This window comes from Falco peregrinus, chromosome 6 (genome assembly GCF_023634155.1).
Source record: "Falco peregrinus isolate bFalPer1 chromosome 6, bFalPer1.pri, whole genome shotgun sequence".
NCBI lineage: Eukaryota > Metazoa > Chordata > Aves > Falconiformes > Falconidae > Falco > Falco peregrinus.
In genome coordinates this window covers 61,191,034-61,213,060 of record NC_073726.1, presented here as the reverse complement: position 1 = coordinate 61,213,060, position 22,027 = coordinate 61,191,034, and the positions used below count along the sequence as shown (strand labels likewise).

Below are 22,027 nucleotides of genomic sequence, written 5' to 3'. Positions count from 1 at the left end.
GTTGCTACCTGTTTTCCTTCCTTCCTCCTTCCCCAAGTCTCTTTTTTGGTACTTGTGTTGCTGAGCCTCACCACAATACGCTGCTATTTTGTGATTATGTACGCTGTGGGAGACAAGGTAGAGCATGTGTGCCCCCTCTGGGTATTGCTTCAGTAAAAACAAGTCTGGCTCAAGTGTTTCTTGTGCAAACCTCCACACTGTAAATATATATACCTGCAAAAAACCCAAAAACCATCCAGGAAACACAGGCGCTGGGAAAGTAGTTGCCTTCCTCCTCTTAGCTGCGTAACACCCCCCTCTGCCTGTCATTTGGAAATAGCAACCACTTAGACAAAACTTCCCTCAGAATTTGTAGGAAGACTGACAGTCAAACTGTACCCAACTTGTGTGTGGGAGGACAAGAAGGATTGCTTGGGCACTGTAAGAGATGACCAGCAAAGCAAATAATAACAGCCCAGCAAAAAGGCAAGCATACCAAAATGCAAGACTGGTAATTATTTCGACCCCAGGTAGCACTAGGATGCCTGTGCTACAGGGCACTAGAAGGAATAGCTAGAAAAATACAGCTCTTGCCTTCATACATTTGTGTCTACATTAAGACGAAATGCAGCAAATGGCTGAAATGAACAGGGTAGTGAAGAGGTAGTAATATTTTGCTAGATATTTGTTTCTCTCTCACACCAGAACCACAGAAGAATCAGGATAAAAATAATGAAAATGCTGCAGCAGTACTATCTAGTGACATGCAGATGAAATAATGTAGCCATCCTATCTGCCAAGCTGAAGTTCAGTTCCCAGGTCCTTGAGCTCTACCACGAGAAATGCTCCTTCTCCTGACCTCAGCTTCCCATCCATCTAATTTGCAGTTATCGCCTGAATTAAGATTTCGGTGATGAAAACAGCAGTGATTTCTGCATGTAAGAGCCTACCTCCCTGTAAATTCCAGCTGACATTTTATCCATTTTCTCTGACATTCTCTGATCTTCATGCATATTCTCTGATAGTTAACTGGGTTAGGTGGTATAGGATGCTGACATCTGGGAGTGCAAAAAGCCGGGCCTCCCGTGGAGATGCTAGTCCCTCACGGCTTCCTGCAGCTCCCTCTCACCAGCGACTCCCCGCACCCGTTTCTTTTCCCAAATGTTAGGGATCAGTAACAAAAGGTTCTTCTAAACCCTCAGTTGTGGTGGATGGCTGCTGGGACGTCTCGGAGCCGAAGTGGAAGCCAACCTGGGCCGGGCAGGGCTTCCCCCGGCAGCAGGGGCAGCCGGGACCCAGGGCCGGGAGCGGAGGGCTTGAGGGACGGGCAGCACCGAGTGCCCCCCGGGCGCCCAGGGGAGCGGGGGTCGCGGAACTACCGCGGGGCACCGCGCTACTGCCTGTCACCGAACGAGCCTGGCAGGCCCAGGTGGCCGCAGCGCCGCGTAAAGACGGCAGGTGTGCCGGGTGTAGCGGCTGGGGCTGCCGGAGGGACCAACCAAGCAGCCTTCCGCAAGGAGCGCCACGAACACCACAGCAACCGCTGCTGGCGGCGGCGGGTGTCCCGCCACGCTCAGTCACAAACCGAGCGTCTGCCGCCCCTTGCCCGGGCGCGGCGGGGCGGGGCCGTGAGGGGATAACCACCGCCCGCCCGCCCCGCCCCGCCCCGCCCCGCCCCCGCCCCTCGGGCCCCGCCCCTCCCTCCGTGCTCTCCCGGCGCTGGGTGATGACCTCACGCCGCTGTGGCTCCGCCTCTTCCTTTTTTCCCGGCGGTTGCGGGCGGAGGTGCTGTCAGCCACGTCACTCGGGGTGCGCCGGAGCCGCCGCACGTGCCGCCGCCCCGCACCGCCCGCCCGCGTGCCGCCGCCGCTATGAGCTGCCCCGTGACTTGCGCCGGCTGGGTGCGCTGCGGCGTTGCCAAGGAAACGCCGGACAAGGTGGGGGCGGGGGCCGGGGCCGGGGCCGGGCTGAGGGACCCCCCGCTCGCCCCCGGCGCCCTCCGCCGCGCTCACCCCTCGCTGTGTCCGCCCCGCAGGTGCAGCTCGGCCAGGAGGAGCTGAACCGGCTCATCGAGGAGGCCCAGGAGCGGCTGGGGTGAGCCGGGGGGGTGGGGCGGGGCGCGGCTCTCGGGCTCTGCAGGAGGCGGGGTTGGAGCCCACCGGGCCGGGCCGCGGGCGGAGCTGGGGAGGGGAGAGCTCGGGCAGCGGCCCGGCCCGCGCTCCCAGGCGCCGGCTGAGGAGGGCCCGGCCCGGGAGGCGGCGGCGAGCAGCGGAGCGGGCCCGCGCGATCCTCCCGCAGGGACTGCGCTGGGTTTCCCTGGCGCCCCGGGAGGGTCTGTTGCCCGGAGGGTGAGGGAAGCAGCGCCGGCCGGAGCGGGCCCTGCCTGCGCCGGGGGCGCGGTGCGGCTCTCAGCCCCGCTCCGCCGGGCTGGCGGGGCGCTGCAGGCCGAGCCCGGGCCCGCCTGCAGCGCGGGGACAAGCTCAGATTGGGTTTGTCACCGCGAGTGCTGTGGAGACATGGCAAACCGAGGGGGCAATCCCAAACGGACTGCGGAAAGGCGGGTGCTGCGGGTGAGGCGTTACAGTCTGGGCGAGTCTGGAGCAGCGGTGGAGCTCAGGATGCCTTGGGACTTAATGCTCCGGCTAAAAGTTACTCAGGGGTGCAACTACGGTTCGCACGTGAAACGACACATCGTAGCTGACTGCTCATCACTGAATGCCCTTAGTTGTGTAGCTGTGTTTTCTCACTCTGCCTTTAAGAAAAAGGTAAATAAACCTATGAAAAGCATCACAGGTGTGATGGATTAGGAGATATAATCTATGGAAGACAATGAAAAAACAGCTGCTTTCTGTCTAAAAGAAGATGAGGGATTGAGGTCTTATTCCAATTTCTGGCCTTTTTCGTTTAGATCTGTTTGTAGATTTAGGATTCTAATTCTGTTTCAGCTACACAGGGTGTGTGGTTATATGTACAATTGAACAGATGCAATAGGTAGAGTAAAAGCTTTTATAGTTGTGAATATTACCCACCCAATTTCTGCTAGATGGATCTGTGACTTTTTTTTTTTAATTGCTGAACAGTGTTTTGTCCCAGAATGTGTTTTGTTCTGGTTTTTGTTTTTTAGTATTTTAAAAATAATCTTAAACTTTGGAAGATTCTTACTTTATCTGAATTTCTTAAAACAGCTGTGTTTAATGTTTCTGTTATCTGTGGTGTTGCTAGTTTCTCCTTTATGCATGTCAACTTTTGAGGTTTTGATTAGGTTCCTTTCTCTTGCAATTTCAAAAACATGGAAAGATGGGAGGTGCTGTTATGCATTCTGTTAAACTACAGGATGGAAACTTAAAGACCATCCCTAACAACCGAAGGTGTTAATGAGCTCTTCATAACATCTAGCACTTTGTAGAATTTGTTACAGTATCAGCCACCTTTTTTCATGTGCAAAAATCTCAAAACAGACTCAGATTTAGCATCTTTAATTACCTTGTTACGAGATTTTCCTTGTTTAAAAACTGGTAATGTGAAGCGTTTATTTTACTGAACAAATTACAAAAATAGGTTTCTGATACTGAATTTAGAAATCATATCTATGAGAACTGTTGTGGCTCACCATTGCCTGGGAATTTTGTTTGCAGGACAGAAAAAAAACGTGTTCAGCAGGGATGAGTTCCTGTGGAGCATGCTCCATTGAGACATCTCAGATGTCTGTTAAGTCCTCAGCCAATGTTTAATTTATATTCCTTCTACTGAATTTCTTGCATACGGAATTGTAGCCATGAAAGTTCCAAGTTTTCTGGATGTTGCATAGCTTACCCTTTAAGAAGTAATGCACAATATGTCCCTACCTAAAGAATTTTATGTTGTTTTTTCTTCTAATATAAATATGGTAAGTATGAGGAAATAAGGTCTTAAAAGTCTTGAAGAAATGCAAGAATCATTGCATATGACAGGGCCTGTGAGTGGGGGGGAGGGGAAAAAAGGAAGGAAGGAATGAATTGGACATGAGAATGCAGAGAGGTGAGGTTGGGAGCATTGTATTCACAAAAAAGGTGTAAGAGGAATGCATTTAGACACACAGCTTAGCTCTGAAGAGCCAAATTTGTGCCAAATTTTGTCATGAAAACTTTCAAGGAGAGACTTTCTCTGGAAGCCTGAGAATAGTGGTGCCTTGTGTTTTGGGAAAAGTTAGGAAAGGAGTGAATGGATTTCCAGATTATTGACATGAAGACTTGAAACCAATATGAATAGCCAGGATTGTGTGCTGAAATCTTGTTAGTGGTCCCTTAAGCAGTTACCTGGAAGCATCCTAGATGGCTGTCATGGTTTCTCAGAGATGTGTATCTTTAAACAGGGGTAACACTGATGGTAGCGATGAAGGCCAGGTGGCAGATGACATGAATGTAGCCAGAGCTAAGTCTTCTCATAAAAATGAAGACCTGTCTGATGATGAACTGGAGGAATATGATTTGGAAAATTATGATGAAGAGGAATGCACAGGTAAGAAAAATTTAAATGTCAGATATGCAGTGTAAGTGAAGGCCTTTTCACTTCCTGTTGTACTCAAGACATTAGCGTCCTGAAACTACACAGTTTCAAATGCTGGAAATTCACCTTTTTAATGATTTGCTTGTCCCAGTTTTAGAAGTCATTTAGTCAGTGAAATAATTCAGTCCCACTCGCTGACCTAGAGCATGTGGGAAGGATTGTCGCTCCCCCTGCTGTAGTGCTGGTGAAAGCACTAAGTCTGTGAAAAATCTGAAAGCACAAAGCAATTTAGCTTAATGAGATTCTTATGTTCATGAGCTTCATGAACTTCAATGTTCATTTAGCTCACTCCTAATATTTTGTAATACAGGTTTTGGTACAGGAGTTTATAACTTCACCTGTCATTGAAATGCATAAAAAATGTTCTGAAATTCTCATCTAGGTGATATAAAACTTGGAGACTCTTTGGCTACTCTGGCAGTATATGGCAGTAATGAACTTGATCCTTACATTACTCTAAAAACTACAGTAAGTACTATAAAAATGTTAAATATCTTAAACAGCATGAACTTAAAAATCAGTTAAATTTTCCACACTGCCTTAGGATCTGTAAGTACTTGCAGCCCTTTTCCAAGGGTGTGCCAGATTTTTGATCAGACAGAACTCTTTCCACACACACACCCCTCTTTAAGGTTGATTTGTGCAGTCCCCTTTGTGTGGGGTTTTTTTTTGTGTTTAAGTCAGATATTAAGGTGAACTGGCTCATTTAAACCGTATGCTTCTATATGTGGAGTGGTTTGTCACCTCTCTAGTAGGACGCAGAAAATGCTTGAAGAAATAACAAATCTCAGGCTGCTAACCACCCAAATTAGAAAACTTCCCAGAGTGCAAGACTCTTACACCTTCCACTAGTTTGTGGAAGAAACCAAGCTGAGGTGAACTGAGGCTACATGTCATATTAGGGGTACAGCATGAAGAAGTATGTCCCTGTTAAGCATATATGCACAGCATACTGTGTAGTTGACTGTTTCTGCCTGTATTAAGTTTCCACCAGGAAACAGATGGGGAACATCTTTGCAGGAGCTGGCTTTGTAGGAGCTCCGCAGGGTATGAAGCAGTCTCTGGCTGTAGTCTAAGACAAGCTAACTGTCAGCAGTGCTGTCCTGTTATGCAGCCTGTTTGTCTTTTTCTGGTGAACAGGGATGCAGCATGCAAGACGTGAGGTAATCCTTGTGCTCTACTTAACATCGGTATTGCCATGACTAGGATAATTGGGTGCTGCTTCAGAGAAGAGATGGAGGGATTCCAAACAATGTCCCACAGTCTAGTTCAGAAGGATAGATTGCAACTAGAGTAGGTGAATTTTTGTGACCTAAGCATAAAGATTCTGAGATTTTTCTGGGTGCTGTCTCTTCTATTCCATTTTATTCTATTCTATTTTGGGTTCTTTACAAAGCTAGTAATACTGAAAGAAAGGAGTAGCTGTAGCCTTCTACCGCAACATCTAGTTTGTGTGTCAGGGGACTTTGTCAAATGTGGTCTCAGACAAGGTGTTGCTGCAAGTGACTTCACATACTGTAACAAAGCTTAAGGAGGAAGGCTTATGTCTTATCTTTAAAATGAGTTCGCGTGCTATGGGCACTTTGGGGCACTGTGTTTTGTCTGTGTTCCACTGACTGGTTGATGATTTTTCTTGCTCCTGTGTACCAGTAGAGGAGAGGAATGCTTTGAGTGATTTTTATAGTCAAAGAGGTATTTGCACAGGGATTCAGAGAGAATATGAGCTGCATTTATTCTGTGTCAGAAAATCTGACACTCTTCCAGACATAGAAAAAGTGAACACCTTTTTTTCTCAGGCCTTTGTTCCTACACTCAAGTCCTTTCCTCAAATTCTGAAAGAGAGTACTTTTTAGTTCCTTCTTCAACATGCATTTTTTGTTGTCTTTTGGTGTTTATGACTAGTACTGTAGAAGACTAAGTATTGTGCAACATTAAGTTGATTAATTCAAAGAATTGCAGGACTTGATAGAATTCCAATATTGAAAAGAAGCTTGAAGTGAATAAAAAGAAATTAAAAGCTTGCAACAAGAAGTCAAAGTCTTGTATGTTGTGTATTTGAAGGATGGTACTGTGTTTGCATAAGGCGATTGACTTTTACGTACAGTTCTTAGTTTTCCACTAACAAAAATTCCCTGAATGCCTTCCATTCCTCAGTAACAATGAAAATTAGATGAGAGGTTACATCTGTTCTGGTACAGCTGAATGCCCAGTATAGCTGTAGGCAGCACTTTTCTGGAAATATTTTCAAGAAAGTAGACAATGTTCTAATGCTCCTGGAATTGCTTCCTGGATGTGAGGAGCAGTTACAGTATGCTTATTGTGTAAGACATTGTTACACTGTATAAATGCTTAAGGCATGAGAACACAAGGGAAATAAGCTGTGTATGTGGGCTCCTGGTGGTGATTTTCTTTTCAGCAATGGGCTGCATCATGGTAGCCTCAAAATATGATTTTGTATTTGGTAATTAAACATCTCTTTAAGTCCACCTAGGTCCACATGAGCAGTACTTCAGTCTATGTAATAACATTCAATCTCCCCGTGATCGAGTTTGGTTCCTGCTTTTCTCTGTGTGCTACTCTAAGATGATTTTTGGCAGATGAGCAGCAGGGTGTTGGGGTTTGAGTGTTTTCCGTTATGGTTAAAAATTATTACTGATTCAACCTTTTGAACATGTGTAGTTTTGTGCATTTATGGGCTTTGCTTAACATCCATTGTCCTCTCCTTTTTGCTGTTCAGGATCAATATGAACAGGAGGACTTTTTGATTAAGCCCAGTGACAATCTTGTCCTTTGTGGCAGAGCTGATAAAGACTACTGTAGTTTGGAGGTCCATGGTAAGTAATATCAGATTCAATCCTTACAGTGAACCTAGGGATTATGTCTTGCCTAGCGTGTTCCATATGGCTGTGTAGGAGGAGGGGGCTGGGTTTTGGAAGGTTTTTTCCTCCCCATCTTCCCTGTGTGTTTTGTCCTCTTTCCAATGTCATGGTGCTTTAGCCACTTTCCAGAACTAGAGTATTTCACGTGGAGTTACTGTTATTTAGAGGACAGTGCTTCCTTCAGGCAGTATAGCATTTCCTTTCTTTATTTCATTTCTAATGACACTTAGAAAGTACTATGGTATTTTTATTCTCTGAACATAAGATCTTTCTTCCAGTCTTACTTTCCATATCATGCAAGCTTCCTCTTGCGGTTTATTATTTTGATGTCATTTTTTTTCCCTTCAGCTTTCTCCTTGCTTCTTTAAATGGGTTTTCCGTTGCTAGGAGTCAAAGAATCAGCACCTTTATCATCTTAGTTTTAGAAGAGATGATCCTCAGTAAGGTCTAAATACTGCTTGTTCCAGGGATGGGTTTAGTTTTACTGTGTAAAAGTTTTTTTCTGTTGCAGCAAGGAGTACTGAGTGTGCTGAAGTTACAGTCTTCTTTTACAGTGGTTCTTTGAGGGAATGTTTCTGGCTACTTCTGCTATGGTACATGTTTCTGCAAGCAAAGTATTCATTTTTAAGAAAACAGGAAGGCAGAAGTGTTTGAAAGCATCTCTTCAGATACCAGCATCTGACACTTTCTGTATCTGGAGGTGTTTACAAATTTTTTTTAACTGTGTTATTTTCTCAATATAAACTTATAAAACAGTAGCACAGGCTTCTGCAGTCTATAACATTGGGTAGCCCTGTCTTAGCTACCAAGAGTACTTAGTTAATTGAAGACTTTACTTAGTATCTGAACATCTGTCACATACACTTAAAAACGGCACAGTGATTTTGTGTGTGTGATGATGCCATGTTATTAAATAATTAATGGGGTTTTTCCACTATCCTATCAGGTTAGTAAATTCTTTTATTAGAGGGAGAAAAATAGCTGGCTAAAGGGAATGCTGTCTAGTATAGGGTTGCTTTACCAAAACTCTTCCTGTGTATCAGTTACAACCTACTAAAGGTAACTTCACCTGACTTCTTCATCTTCCTCTAATTTGAAAAATGTTTCTTTTTTACATTCATTTCCCCTTTGATTTCATCTAGAATTATTCCTTTTTTAAAAAAATGCTCATTCTGTAAAATGAGTGCCTAAACCTTCATTAATGTATCCTGATGTAGAAAGTGGTGGATACAGAGCATCTATTTTGAAGTGATCTTACGAAGTAACGTAATATGCTAGGAATAAAGTATCTAAGCTTTGCTGAGCTTGTCACTTCTTCATCTAAAGTACACAGGAGAATGTTTTGTGTAATTCTGTGAGGCGTAGCATTAGTACTTGGAGTCTCTGGCTTCTACACTAAAGCTCTGAACACACTGTGAATTTACATTCTACATCTTGACAGCTTAGTGTTTGCCACATCTGCCTTTTGCAGAAGTGAACTGTTCATAGTTGCTTGCTTTTCCTCTTCACTGATATCTTGTATATCTTTAATTCTTTTATAGTTTATAATCATGAAGAGAACTCATTTTATGTACATCATGATATTATCTTGCCTGCTTACCCTCTATGTCTGGAGTGGTTGAATTTTGATCCTAGTCCTGATGAATCGCAAGGTAAGTTGCAAAGGATACTGTACATGTCCAGTTAAATAATTTTTACTTGAAAAGTACATAAATGTAATTTTGTCACTGAATAATTTCCTCCAGTAGTACAAACAGAAATAAACCCAAGATATTAAGATGGAAAAACTGAATATCAGGTGTTTTGGTTTGGTGTTACAGTTACCTTAGTGATGCTGCTATAACAAGTTATGTGACTAAAACACTGGTTTTATTACAAATAAGTTATCATCAGTTAGCAGACCAGAGCAAGCTCTGCTATAATCTGCTTTATTTTCCATTTGCAAATGAAAGGTTGCTTTTGTTCAAAGTAATTATGGCCGGTGCCAAATATGTTCAAATAGAAGATTCTGGCACGTAAGTATAAGTTTTACTTAAAGAAATAAGCAACAGCTGGAATGCCAGATATGCTGTTTTGTAACTCTAAATGTGGATGCATTTGGGTTTCTGCTTGTAGGAAATTATGTTGCAGTGGGTAACATGACCCCAGTTATTGACATTTGGGACCTTGATATAGTAGAATCCTTAGAACCAGTCTTTTCTCTTGGAGGCGAGAAAGAGAAAAAGAAGAAAAAGAAAGGAAAGAAAGTAAGTATTTCAAAATGGTTTGTATCTGGTTGGATGCAGGAAACCTAGAGCAAGGATAATGTTGTTATTACTTTTTCTCCTACAATGAAAAAATCGTGGATAATCTGGTTTAATTCTGTATGTCATGTTGAAAGATGGTGTTTAGACAGGTTACAGAAGATAATGTCATGGTTGTCTGCAACAGGCTAAAACTGGTATTTTCCTGTGACTCAAAGTTGAAAAGATGTTGAGCAATAAAGGACAAGGTTAACACTACTAAAATTCATTTATTCAGGATTCATCTTGTTAGCTTTATGTGTTTAAAATTTAAACACATTTTAAGATAGCCATTGAGATAGTCTAAGGAGAATGTGTAGCGACACACACACAGAGCATGGCTGAGTTTCTTTTACGGGCCTGCAGAGAAAATCCTAACTACCAAAGAGGAAGACTGAGTTTTAGACTGTATGCTAAGTTATGTGAGATGAATCTGACTCTTATTGTATGCCTGAATATGTTGTTAAAATTTGTCCAAATTCTTTGGTATGTAAAACAAACACGGAAGATAACATCACTTACATTTTCTAGATTTTTGGTATAGTAGATGCTTCAGGAAGTGCTTGAACACTCCCTAGAGTAAATAGGGAAGGTGAACACTAGGTATGTAGATAATCTTGGTTTCCCAAATGAAGCAGTACTGCAGCGTTAGTCAGCTGAAGAACCACTGTGTAATTGTGAAGGGAACTTAGTTCTTGAGCTCTTAGACCTTCTGGTTTTAAAAACAATAGAAAAAGTATCTTTGAAAGGGGAATTTGATCTGTGAAACTTGCTTCTGAAAATCACCGAGTTACCAGAATTGCTGTTGAATATAGTGTTCATAAATGTTACCTCAATTTGAAATACTGATTGTTCTCTGTATGGATATTTAAAGCTTGGAATCAAGAGCAGAAGAGGAACAAGGTGGCTTATGGGTGGTTTCCAATTGCTGTCCCAGTAAACTTGGAAGCTTAACCCTTTTAAATTTAGGAGCTGCACATTAGCTGGACACAATAGAATTCCTTTCACCAGCCTGAAGGGAATAACCAGTTCTGTGAACGACCACCAGCTGTGAACAGAGCAATCTGACCTCTGGGGTAAGAGGTGAGGTGCAGGGACTGCAAAGACAGTGTCAAAAGCCTTGTTGCAGCAAGTGAGAATAAATTAAAATACGAAGTTGCTGATAAAGGCATTAAGGAATGGATACTAACATGTTGTAATGCTTGATTTCCACTGAAGCTGTAATTCAAAAGTCTCTTTATGTTGTGTCTGCATACACAGAGTTTATCTTCAGAAGGGACAGTGAAAGGACATACTGATGCTGTGCTTGATCTTTCGTGGAATAAACAAAGCAGGTAAAGGAATACATTAATAACAATGGATGGTTACAAATTCGCATACTTAATCAAGCACACATTTTTCACACAAATCCAGAATCTTATGTAGGATAACATTGAACTTGAAAGCAGTGCTGAAATGAATCAATTCTCAAAAACACACATTCCCCCCAGCCACTTTTTTTTTTTAATTAGAAGTCTTGATTATCTTTTTTTTAAAAAAAAAAAAACTGTATATTGCTGCAATCACTTTTTATTTGCAGGTTGTCCAGGGCTAAGGTGAGTCAAAGCCATTTGATATATCGGCTACTTTAAGTCAGATGCACAAACTGGAGAAGCAGAAGGGCTGCCCTGATCTGCCAATAACCTAAAACCATTTCAACAGATAGAAGTAGATTTATAGAAGGAAGTCCTTGCTGTGCTGGATTTTTTTCCTCTGGCTTTTGCCCCAGAGCTGTGAACAGAAAAAAGAGTGTAAGAGCCCTAATAGCACAGTTACAGAAATGCCTGTGACCTTTGGGTTATCCTAGGCAGAGAGCATTCCCTGCTGCCTGAACGAACGAGCAATGAAGTGCTGCTGTTGAAGAAACACAGAGCTGGCCTATCTTGGGGGAGAGGTCAAGGACAGTGTGCTGACTGAAGTAAAGGTGCTGCTGGTTTTTTATTGCTTAGGTGATGGTTAGCAGTTCAGCTCTTAACTGAGGAAGGTTCCTCAGCATGGGCCTTGAAACTTCCAGTCAGACACAGGCTGATTTTTTTTTTTTTCCATATTTTTTTTTCCTGCTGTCATAAATATCTCTGAAAATACATGTAGTCAACTCCGCATACTCCTGATGAGCAGGTGTAAGCCTTCACTTGTAATGCTTTATTATCTAGATACTGAAGAAAGTAACACACTCATAGACATGCAGTAAATAATAAAATTGCTTAGGTTGGAAAACAAAATTGCACTCTTAATTTACAGTGCACAGTCTATTGTTCTTAAATTAAACGCATATGCACAGTGTGGTAGTGATCATTCCATCAGTCTTACAAAAGAGTAGCTTTCATGTACCTAGAAATGGTTGTCTGGGGATAACATAAGAGACAAGTCACAAAAATTACAGCTACAGTAGTTAGGTGTCTGGAATGCATAATTCTGTAATGTGCTGAGTTTTGAACTCACTGATACTGGTAGATCTTTCAGGAAACAAAAACAGTTTTGAAAAGGGAAGCTTATGAGCAAAGCAAGGAACTCCTTGGAGCAGCTTATATTTAAATGTTCTTTGGGTGGGGTGTTTTTTAAGCAAGACGTGCTGTGACAGCTCTCTAAATAAACGTTCTGCCTGTAGGTCATAATGATGTTACTGTAAAATGTTGTCACAGCCTTCACTGTCCATTTTCTTAACTTTCTCTTGTAACGTTGTTTAGGAGAACAGTGTTTCCGAGAGACTGTTAGCTCTTTCAGTCAGAAACACTTGGTTAATATAAAAAGAAAAAGGTGAGCAGGGAGCAGTTTCAATCCGAAACAGTATGTTGTGGTAATAGATCTGTTTTTAAGAGCAATGGTAGCAGTCGTACTGTGTATTTGACAGGCCTTTGGGAATGTTTTGAGTTGTTTCTGATTAAACTTGTAAACTGTGTGTTTATTGCTCTTAACACAATTGGTCAAATTTAAGTTGAAATGTGGGTCTGTAAACTGAAATGTTAGTGGTTCATTTCAGTATTCTGTGAAGGGTATAAAGTGTTAGGGCTTCAGTAGTTACATAAACACTCAGATATTAGAGAGCAAACTATTTTAAAATCGGGCTCTTGGCTGTATGCATATGGAAACAGAACTAAGTTGCATAGGTGATGTTTAAAAATACTATTGTAATGTCAAAGGAAAAGAAGCATTTAAAAGCCTTTCTTGCTTCATTTTGTTCAAGAAATCTTCCAGTAAATGATATTTTAAGTGATTTTGGGGGGCAGGAATACAAGCAAAATTGCCAATGTTGTTAAGTGTTGTACTAATATAATGCAATAAAGTCTGCTTGTAGTCTTTATTTGTAACTCGGAATTACCTTCGGGGAGCATAGTCTATCAACCAGAGTGTGCTTGATCTCAGGATCAGGTTCTGTATGTATTTTTGATTTTTTACCTTTTTTTTTTTTTTTTTTTTTTTTTTTTTTGTATCTCTATAAAGATTTTTTCAAAGTTTGGTGGTTTTTTTTATCCATTATCAGGAATGTTTTAGCAAGTGCATCTGCTGACAATACTGTCATTTTGTGGGATATGTCTATGGGTAAGCCAGCAGCCAACCTGATGCTACATACAGACAAGGTGTGTAATAATTGTTATATTTTTTCCACTGTAAAATATAGAGGGGAAAAAAACTGCATTTTCCATTAGCTGTTTGGTAGTGAACCCTTAGAACAACAATTTGTAATTTTCAGACAACTGTGCAGAATTCTTTAAATTTCTGACTTGGTTGCTTTTGCGAACAACACTGTATTTGCTTTTTAAAATGTTATTTAACTTGTCCTTTAGAAAGTTTGTGAAGATTGACAGCAGTTTTAAAAATGTCTTTTGTGCGGAAGCCCTGGTGGTTGGGAATCTAATAGTGCTGGTATAAGCTACAAAAAATAGATCTCTGAGCACAGGTCAAACTGTAACTCCCTCTTAAGGAAACAATGAGTGTCAGTTACAGTTTGTTCTAGGTAAGAAAGGTTTAAAATAAATGATACTAAAATACCATAGTGATGGGTACTTCAGAAATGCATTAATCTCTTAGTAATTAAAATGTGAAAGTTAGTTATTAATAGCTATAACCTTACTTTGCTGTTAACAAGGTCGCTGCCCTTGGCAAACTCCTGATTTTCATTTTTTGCTAACCACCTGCATTTTTCCCCAAATTGGAAGCAGCTATTCTTTTACCTCCTCCAGCTTTTTTTTTTAATATATAGGGCAGAAAGGGGGCACATGGTTCTGTTCAGTTAAATTATATTGGAAAATACTTTGTTTCCACTGGGTGTGGGTGTTAGAAATAAAAATAATGTACATCTCTTGCACTGTTTTATGCAAAATCTGAGTATAACAAGCTTAATAGGAGAGGGTTTTGGAGGGACATGTGCTGGTTTTGGGGAGGGGGGTTGTGCTTTGTTTGGGCAAAGAAAGTTCCTGTATATGTGTGTTATATCGCAGTGCTTATTATTTTAAATAAAATCTTCTGTTCTCTAGGTGCAGACACTGCAATTTCATCCGTTTGAAACTCAGACCCTTATTTCTGGATCTTACGATAAGTATGTCAGGGTAATGTTTTCAAATGTTACATGTAAGAAGGGTATTAGTATTGAATTAAGCCCATTAAGTTGCCTCATGGTTTGGGGTTTTTTTTCCTTTGCTTGTAACTATGCCAAATTTGAGTAATGCTATTATTTTTGTCCAGTAAGGTAGCCAGGTTTGTATGTGGCCAAAATGTCATTTTCCTTACCTCTTTCTCAGGACTAGTCAAATCCTTTAACCATCTGGACTGACATTTTCTGTGCCAGTTGTCTGCTCCAAACTGAATTTATTTCTTAATTTGTCCTTATGGCATTTTCTGCACTGGGAATGTATCACTGCTCGTTCCTGTGAAAACTCGTCCAGGTTCTGCCAAACTGTAAGACCAGAGTGAGGACATGAGGGACTTTTGAAATCCCAGTTGGCTCCCTACAGCTTCTGTGGGTAGGCATGCCACAGCCAGCGTTTTAGCGTGGAGCCTGGAGGTGCTGTGACATCCTTTGTATCTGCATGGTTGGAGCAGCTCTGTAACTGCCAGTTCTTACGAGCCCTGCCAGCCACAAAACTTCCCCTCTGTTCTCCCATCTCATAGGAGTAGCTGTTTAATTTTGTTCTGTAACAATGATTTTCTTTTATCATTATTTTTTTTAATCCTACTTTTAAGACTTTGTCTTTATGTTAAAATATTTATAGACTTGCCAATCTTTAGCCAAGCCTTTATGTCCTCTGGCTTCTGTTATGCTCTTGCTACATCTGCTTAAGTGAAAGTGTTGGAGAAAAACCTTTTATTGTTGTTAGGAACAAGCTTTTGTCTACTTCCCTCCCCCTTGATTCCTTCAGTAAAAAAAGGAAAAAAAGTCCAAACACTGAGACCAGCTGCTCGATCCCATTTTAGCTACCCCTTTGATGCAGTTGGCCTTCTTGGCCACCTGGGCACACTGCTGGCTCATGCTCAGCCGGCTGTCAGCCAGCACCCCCAGGCCCTTTCCTACCAGGCAGCTTTCCAGCCGCTCTGCCCCCAGCCTGTAGCGCTGTGTGGGGTGGTTGTGACCCAAGTGCAGGACCCAGCACTGAGCCTTGCTGAACCTCACACAACTGGCCTTGGCCCATTGGTCCAGCCTGTCCAGAGCCCTCCTGTCCTCAAGGAGATCGTGAAGCAGATCAACACTCCTCCCTAACTTGGTGTCATCTGCAAACTTACTTAGGGTGCACTCAATCCCCTCATCCAGATGGTCAATAAAGACATTAAACAGAACTGGCCCCAGTACTGAGCCCTGGGGAACACCACTTGTGACCGGACACCAACAGGATTCATTCACCACCACTCTTGGGGCTCAGCCATCCATCCAGCTTTTAACCCAGCATAGAGTACACCCATCCCAGACATGAGCAACCACTTTCTCCAGGAGAATGCTGTGGGAGATAGTGTCAAAAGCTTTACTAAGGTCCAGGTAGGCAAGATCCACAGCCTTTCCCTCATTCACTAGGCAGGTCATCTCGTCATAGAAGATTTTGCATCATTTTGCATCCATGAGTGTTTTGGATTGGGGCAGATTCTGCCACCACTGGGCTGAGCGTATGCCTGTAAATACCACAGGACCCACTAACTCCCGTCTGCTCTTTATCTTTTTTGGAGTAGCATTTCCTTAAATACTTATAAAGATTGTGATTTTTTTTTTTTTTCCTTAAATCATATTTGAAAATGTTTTTATGTGTATAACATTGATTTCGTAATTAGTGCATTGTTTTTGAACAGTCATTACTTGACTTTACTGAAGTCTTTGTAATTAAGTGGTATATTTTCATAAATATTGTCTCCTATTAAGCATCTTGTGTATTGAGTAAATTCAGGCTCTGTTTGCTAAGTTTCAATAGAACGTCTGTCACCAAGATGAAACTTTGAAGCATATGGGAAGAGCTTGTGCTTATCTGAGAAATTTTCATCTGTTACTAGAGTTGGAAAATTAAATAGTGAAGTTTTTTCCATTTTGATTTTTGAATTGTAGTTTACATGGACTTTCTATAGATGTCAGTGGTAAAACAAACTTCATAAAGTGTTCTGCCCTGATTTATTTTTTTTTCATTTCCTATCTTTTTTCCCCTAGATCAGCTGTGCTGTATGATTGCAGAAACCCACAAGATAACCATAGAGTGTGGCGATTTAGTGGTCAGGTTGAAAGAGTAACCTGGAATCAATTTTCACCTTGTAATTTCTTAGTGAGTATATGCTCTTCTGTTCTTGGTCTGTTGACTGTTGCCATTTCATTTAACCTGTATTTTGTGTTCAGGATGTTTCTGAATTATATAACAGAGCTGATGGACAGTTGGACTGTTGGTGTTGCTTGTTTTAGAAATGCAGTGTGTGGGAGGGTGGTTTTAGGTAGTTTGTCCAACAAGCATATCAAGACCCAGCTACTTACTTGTATCTTTATTATGACAGTAGAAAAGCAATTGATGCTGATGCTTTTTCACTCCAGAGGTGGCATCTTTGCCATGTTGTTACAGTGTTCAGTGACTGGGATATGTTTGCCTTTGTGTAGTTGCTGTTGTGTTTCATGTAATGAGGCGATTGGGGCTAAGAAGTAGCTAATTGGAACTAGGATCATGAATATTAATTCTGTGTTTTAAATCGGCGGTAGAGGGCACTGTCCTCCTGGCTGGTATAGAGTAAAAAGACCTTAGTTTTGTCGAGATTTCTACAATAAAACTTTTAAACACAATTCAAAACCAAATCTTTACTATTTTCTCAATTTCTCTCTAGCTCTCTGGTGCTTTGTGTATACAGCCATTAAGAACACTTGCTCAGTTCTGTTGGGTTTGTGAGGCAGAACTCTCTTGGTATAATCACATGCAGATTTGCACAGGGCCATTATGTAGCCACAAGATGGCTACATAAACATTGAACTGACAGTTAGGAGGCTGAAGGCTCTGTATTTCATTGCCTAGCGTGAGCCAAGCTTAGTAGTGCAACCATCTTCAAAATACAATTTTAAGGAATTTGTCTAGGAGTAAGACTTACACGTAAGTCAGTGCAGCATAGTTTAGGTGCACAGAATGGCTCAGGTACCAGCTGGATGGAGCCTGACTTCGGGGACGCAGACCTGTGTACACTTGTGTAACGTGCCCTGCCAAGTAGTGTGGAGTCTGCCTTGGATCACTAGGGGGTGGGTATTGTTTCATAGGAGCTTTTTTCCAAATTAGTGATTACGGCTGTTTGTTTTGAAAATGTTTCCTTAGGCAAGCACAGAGGATGGCTTTGTGTACTGTCTGGATGCTCGTTCTGATAAGCCACTGTTTACACTGAAAGCTCACGATGAAGAGGTGTCAGGTAAATTGTGTGTGTTGTGTTTGTCCCCAGCGGCGAGGCACATCTGGAAGATGTCTAACTGATATGACTGAGGCAGTAGCGATTCCTTGCTTGACAAGTAAAAGTTGTGCATACTAATCATGGGGAGCTGGCACGTGAAACAGATCTCTGCTGAGAAGCCATTGTAAGCAAAGTATTTTAACAACAGTGACCTTTTCTCAGTGAGTGTCATGAATAGGCATCTCAAAACAGATCTATTCACTTGGGACACACTCCCTGTGATTTTTGGGTGAGAAGGAACAAAACCTATGGAATCTGGTCCAGGACTGTGAACTAGAATATTTACCTCCTCTGTCCATAATTGTTTTATGATTCACTCTGGAGATGATTTAGGTGTGGCACACAGGAAGGTTTTCACACTGCCTCTTTCAGGCTATTTAAGTATTTGATCAATGTAGGAGCTTCCCAAAAGCAACCTGAAGCACTTGATTAGGTGCCTAAAATGAGACTATATGAATATGCCCCATCATGTTGGATAGCAAAAGAGATGGTCTTTGGCAAATAAATGAAAAAAACCTACCTAGGGAAGCCAGATTAAGTGATGTAAGAAGTAGAACAATAGCATCTTTGCACTGTTACTGTTATTGGACTGAGAGACAAAACAGGCCTGCATGAAGGCAGTTTGCTCTTGCTACAGGGAGCAGAGGCAGCAGGAAACTTTCATTAACGTTTTGTTCCTTTGTGCCGGAACAGAGTTCAACGCGAGGAGAATACTGGGTTTGTTCTCAGAACTTCACTTCAAACTGTATCCTCGTTTCTGAAATAGTGATTAGCTGGTGCTCTCACACTGCTGTACTTTTAATCTTCTAGGGCTACAACTAAGCAGTCAGATCAAAGGGTGCCTTGTGACATCATCTGCTGACAAATACGTGAAAATTTGGGATATCCTGGGAAACAGACCAAGTTTAATCCATTCCAGGGATATGAAAATGGTAGAGTAAAATTAATTTCTCGATTCCGGGAAGGTTTGTATATAAACTATGTCTGCTTATTCTTTTTTTGTCTAGCTTGAATCTTGCTTTACCTAATGTAACATCTTTTAGGAAAAAAAAAAAAAATCACATCTGTGTATTCTGGGTAAATCATTCTCATTACAGTGCAATATTCAGTTCAGTATTCAATTCAGTAATTGGCAGACTGCTTCAAAGCCTCAGACCTGAATACCAGATACAAAGTTTTGAGTAGAACTATAGGTGCTCCGGTGTGCATCTGCCAGTTTCAAGACAAAGATGTGATTTACTGTTTGCAATTAGCAACTCTTGACTTAAATTTTCTGTACTGCAAAGTGAGTTTCAGGAAAGAGAGAGCTTACATTTGTTAAAACTGGGTGGAAGTATTTTCAGATGACATTCATTTTAGGATGATATCTTAAAAAAAATATATATCCTCTTTCCTCCTCCCCCAGGGTGTTCTCTTCTGTGCAGCTTGCTGCCCTGACTTTCCGTTTGTTTTTGCCTTTGGAGGAGAGCGAGAAGGGCTGCGCGTTTGGGACATAAGCAAGATTTCTGCAGGTAACATTGTTGTGGTTCTCCCCTTGCCCCCAGTAATGTATTATGGCTCTGAGAGAAACTGTAGGGTAGTGTGTTTAAATACCCCAAGACTACATGTTTTCATGTTTTCAGTTTCAAAAAATGTGGGGTTTTTTCTAACTTGGAGAACTGCTTGCCACATTATTTTCTTGTAGCTGAAGTGTAACACACAATTTCTTATAATAATGAATTTTACTTTTTTTCTTAATGTTTATTCCTGGTGCAACCAAGTGTCACATTCTTTGAGTACCTGTAGGCATAAAAGTGAGGACCAATTTGGATTGGTTGTTATAGCAACATGTAACTAAATGGCATGACTTTTTGGAGAAGGCTTTTAAGAGCTTGGTGGAAACCAGAGAGACTAAAACCAGAAATAAATTATTTAAACTGGATGTTTTGCTCTACAAAACTCATCCATTTCACAGTACTGAGGTACAGGAATTATGCACAGGGCAACATCTAGAGATGCTCTGGGGGAGAAGTAACAGGACTTGAAATTTGAAGTATCATATGCGGGAGATTTGTTCTGACATTTAAGCTTCAACTTCCTACTTGGGGTAAGGGAAAAAGCTTTGAAACTGCACCAGGTTAGGATTTCCATTCCATGCTGCGAGCCATGCTGTCTGTACCTGCTGTGCTCCTCTTGTCTCTGGGACAGGAGTGACATGTAAGCGATCCCTATCTGTGTTGCAGTGAATGAAGTTTTTGGAAACAGAGAGAGACTTGTCCTGGCTACTGCTAACTCTGCGGCTTGCGGTACCGTGGCCAGCAGTAGCAGCAATGATGTGGAGACAGCAATGGAATCATGATGGACCAAACATCAGAAAATCAAAGTAACAAATGGGACTACGAAGAATGTGTATTCTACAGCTCCCCGTTTGGTGAGAGTCCATAGAAATTACTCTATAGTGCAGGGGTCCTCAAACTACGGCCCCCCAGGGTCCTCAATCCAGCCCCCGGTATTTACAGATCCACCCCCCACCCCACCCCGCCGGGGGCTGGGGGGGTGTGTGGAAACCAAGCAGCCGCAGATGACTGCCTGCCACTGCATCCATGCGCCGGTCCCCTGGTTAAAAAGTTTGAGGACCCCTGCTATAGTGTCTTGCAGTCTACAGGGTTCTTCATCTCAGACAAAGAAACATGGTGACGTGGTTAAGCTTTAAATCTGCAGTTCTAAGCTTCTGCCTCTACTACCGGCTTTGAAAGATTAAATCATTTGCCTTTGCCCAAGATGATGATCCTTGAAAGAGGGGCTACTATGTGTAAAGTTGATCTATACAATGAAACGGTCACTAGAAAAGCATTCTGCTGCTGCCAGGGGTTTGTTGGATACTGCAAAGAATGTAAATACCTTCTGAGGGCGTAAGGAAAAATATTTCATACAACAGCTGAGTAATAAATAAACAAAAGCAGAATGAAATGACAAGTGTAAATAGATAATTTATCATTAATTTGAGGCTAGATTTACAGATTTCTAATAGAGATTTTTAAATTCCTTCTGTGTAACTTTTTAAAGTCTCAAGACTATTTTTGGGGGAGTAAGTTGGAGTCGCTGAGTAGAATCTTGAAATGTATTTGTAACACCTCAGTTCACCAATATCAAACTAGAAATAGCCCAGCTCTTGTCCCATGAAGATCAAGGGTTTCTTTTCCCTGATTTTACCGCACCTGAAGGTTATTGATGTTGCATGTGTACCGGGGTTTTCTTCAAGCTCCAAATAGAAGAGGTATGAAGAGAATATGAACTGAAATAAGGAGCTACTACTCAGAAGAGGATCAGAGGCGGTCAGGACACAAAGAGGGTAGAGATCTCAGTGGGTCACTGTCACTGGTGAAAGCTGTCAGTATTACATACTCATGTTCTTACTCCTCCCAGGCATTTCTGTTTGAAACCTGAAGGCACAGAGGAACATTTTGAGTATCAGCCTAACCACTGACTTAAGCACTTCAGTTAAAGCCCCAAGAACCTAATGAAGGCATGGGACTCGGGCAGTTTCCTTACATTTAAAATGAACACCCAGGTGCCTTACCCTGGGCCAAAGATTAAATGATAATCATACCCTCCTGGGAAGTGCTTCCCTCTCTGTGTGGGGTGTCTGCTAAAGCGCTGCTGCTGCTGTGAAAGTGCCCTGGATTTAAAGGAACTGGTATCAAAGCAGCTGTAGTGTTGGTGCATGTAGTTGACAGTATCTTACTTCCTTACTTACGCTGCTTTCCACCCTCGTTCACCAGAACTCATTCTGGTGTAAAATTAAAGCAGATAAATTGTATCAGTACAAACTGCACATGGGGAAAAGGCAGGGCTGTAGGTTTCCTTAACCTGGAGGGATGGGAAGTGGCTACTTCTGAATCGGGCTCAGCTGTTTCTAGTCTGGTGACAGGCCTTCAGCATGGCTCTGCAGGAACCAAGAGTATTCTGGATGTGGTGGGATTCCTGCCTCAATCCTTTCTCTTCCCAGCAGCAGTGAACAATGTGTGGACAACAAATGAACAACTAATTTTGTGAAGTTTAAGAAGGTAAAAGCACCAGAATCAACTCTGTTCAAGTGCTCTCCACTGACAAGTTTTTCAAAGCTCTTTCATTTGAAATAAATGCTTTTGTGTTAAGCTCTTTGAGCGTAGTAATTTGTTATCTCTGCCTCCGGTATTAATTAGCGCTGTAGCTCTAAAAGTTGCTTTTTGTTTTAGGAAGAAACTGCATTACTGCAAGCAACGCATCTTTTCCTTGACTAAACGGGATCCCTCAAACTGTCTTTCTGGGGCTTCTTATTCACATACTGATCTCAGAAGGCAAGCATTCTGCCTTTTCAGGTTTGAAGAACCCAGGGAGTGCTCTAGGAATTTCAGCGTACAGGGAGAGGTACAGCTGAACTCAGGCAGTTTAGGGCAA

At 41.9% G+C, this 22,027-nt stretch overlaps 1 protein-coding gene across 1 annotated transcript; it reads left to right on the top strand.

Annotated features, from left to right (window-relative positions):
• The first annotated feature begins 1,745 nt into the window (after nucleotides 1-1,745).
• On the top strand, nucleotides 1,746-21,744 carry PWP1 (PWP1 homolog, endonuclein). The gene is made up of 15 exons (XM_055807746.1): nucleotides 1,746-1,916; nucleotides 2,015-2,073; nucleotides 4,331-4,476; nucleotides 4,907-4,992; nucleotides 7,262-7,358; nucleotides 8,945-9,055; nucleotides 9,519-9,649; nucleotides 10,946-11,019; nucleotides 13,206-13,302; nucleotides 14,200-14,261; nucleotides 16,347-16,458; nucleotides 17,479-17,569; nucleotides 18,419-18,540; nucleotides 19,014-19,119; nucleotides 19,831-21,744. The coding sequence occupies exons 1-15, from the start codon at nucleotides 1,851-1,853 to the stop codon at nucleotides 19,944-19,946; spliced, it is 1,476 nt and encodes a 491-aa protein (XP_055663721.1). The 5' UTR covers nucleotides 1,746-1,850; the 3' UTR covers nucleotides 19,947-21,744.
• The last annotated feature ends 283 nt before the right edge of the window (nucleotides 21,745-22,027 follow it).

Excerpts from the sequence above, each read along its gene's own strand:
- PWP1 (XM_055807746.1), top strand. The coding sequence starts at position 1,851 with ATGAGCTGCCCCGTGACTTGCGCCGGCTGGGTGCGCTGCGGCGTTGCC. Across the intron at positions 1,917-2,014 it reads CCAAGGAAACGCCGGACAAG|GTGCAGCTCGGCCAGGAGGA; the intron begins GTGGGGGCGGGG and ends TCCGCCCCGCAG. Across the intron at positions 14,262-16,346 it reads ATTTCTGGATCTTACGATAA|ATCAGCTGTGCTGTATGATT; the intron begins GTATGTCAGGGT and ends TTTTTCCCCTAG.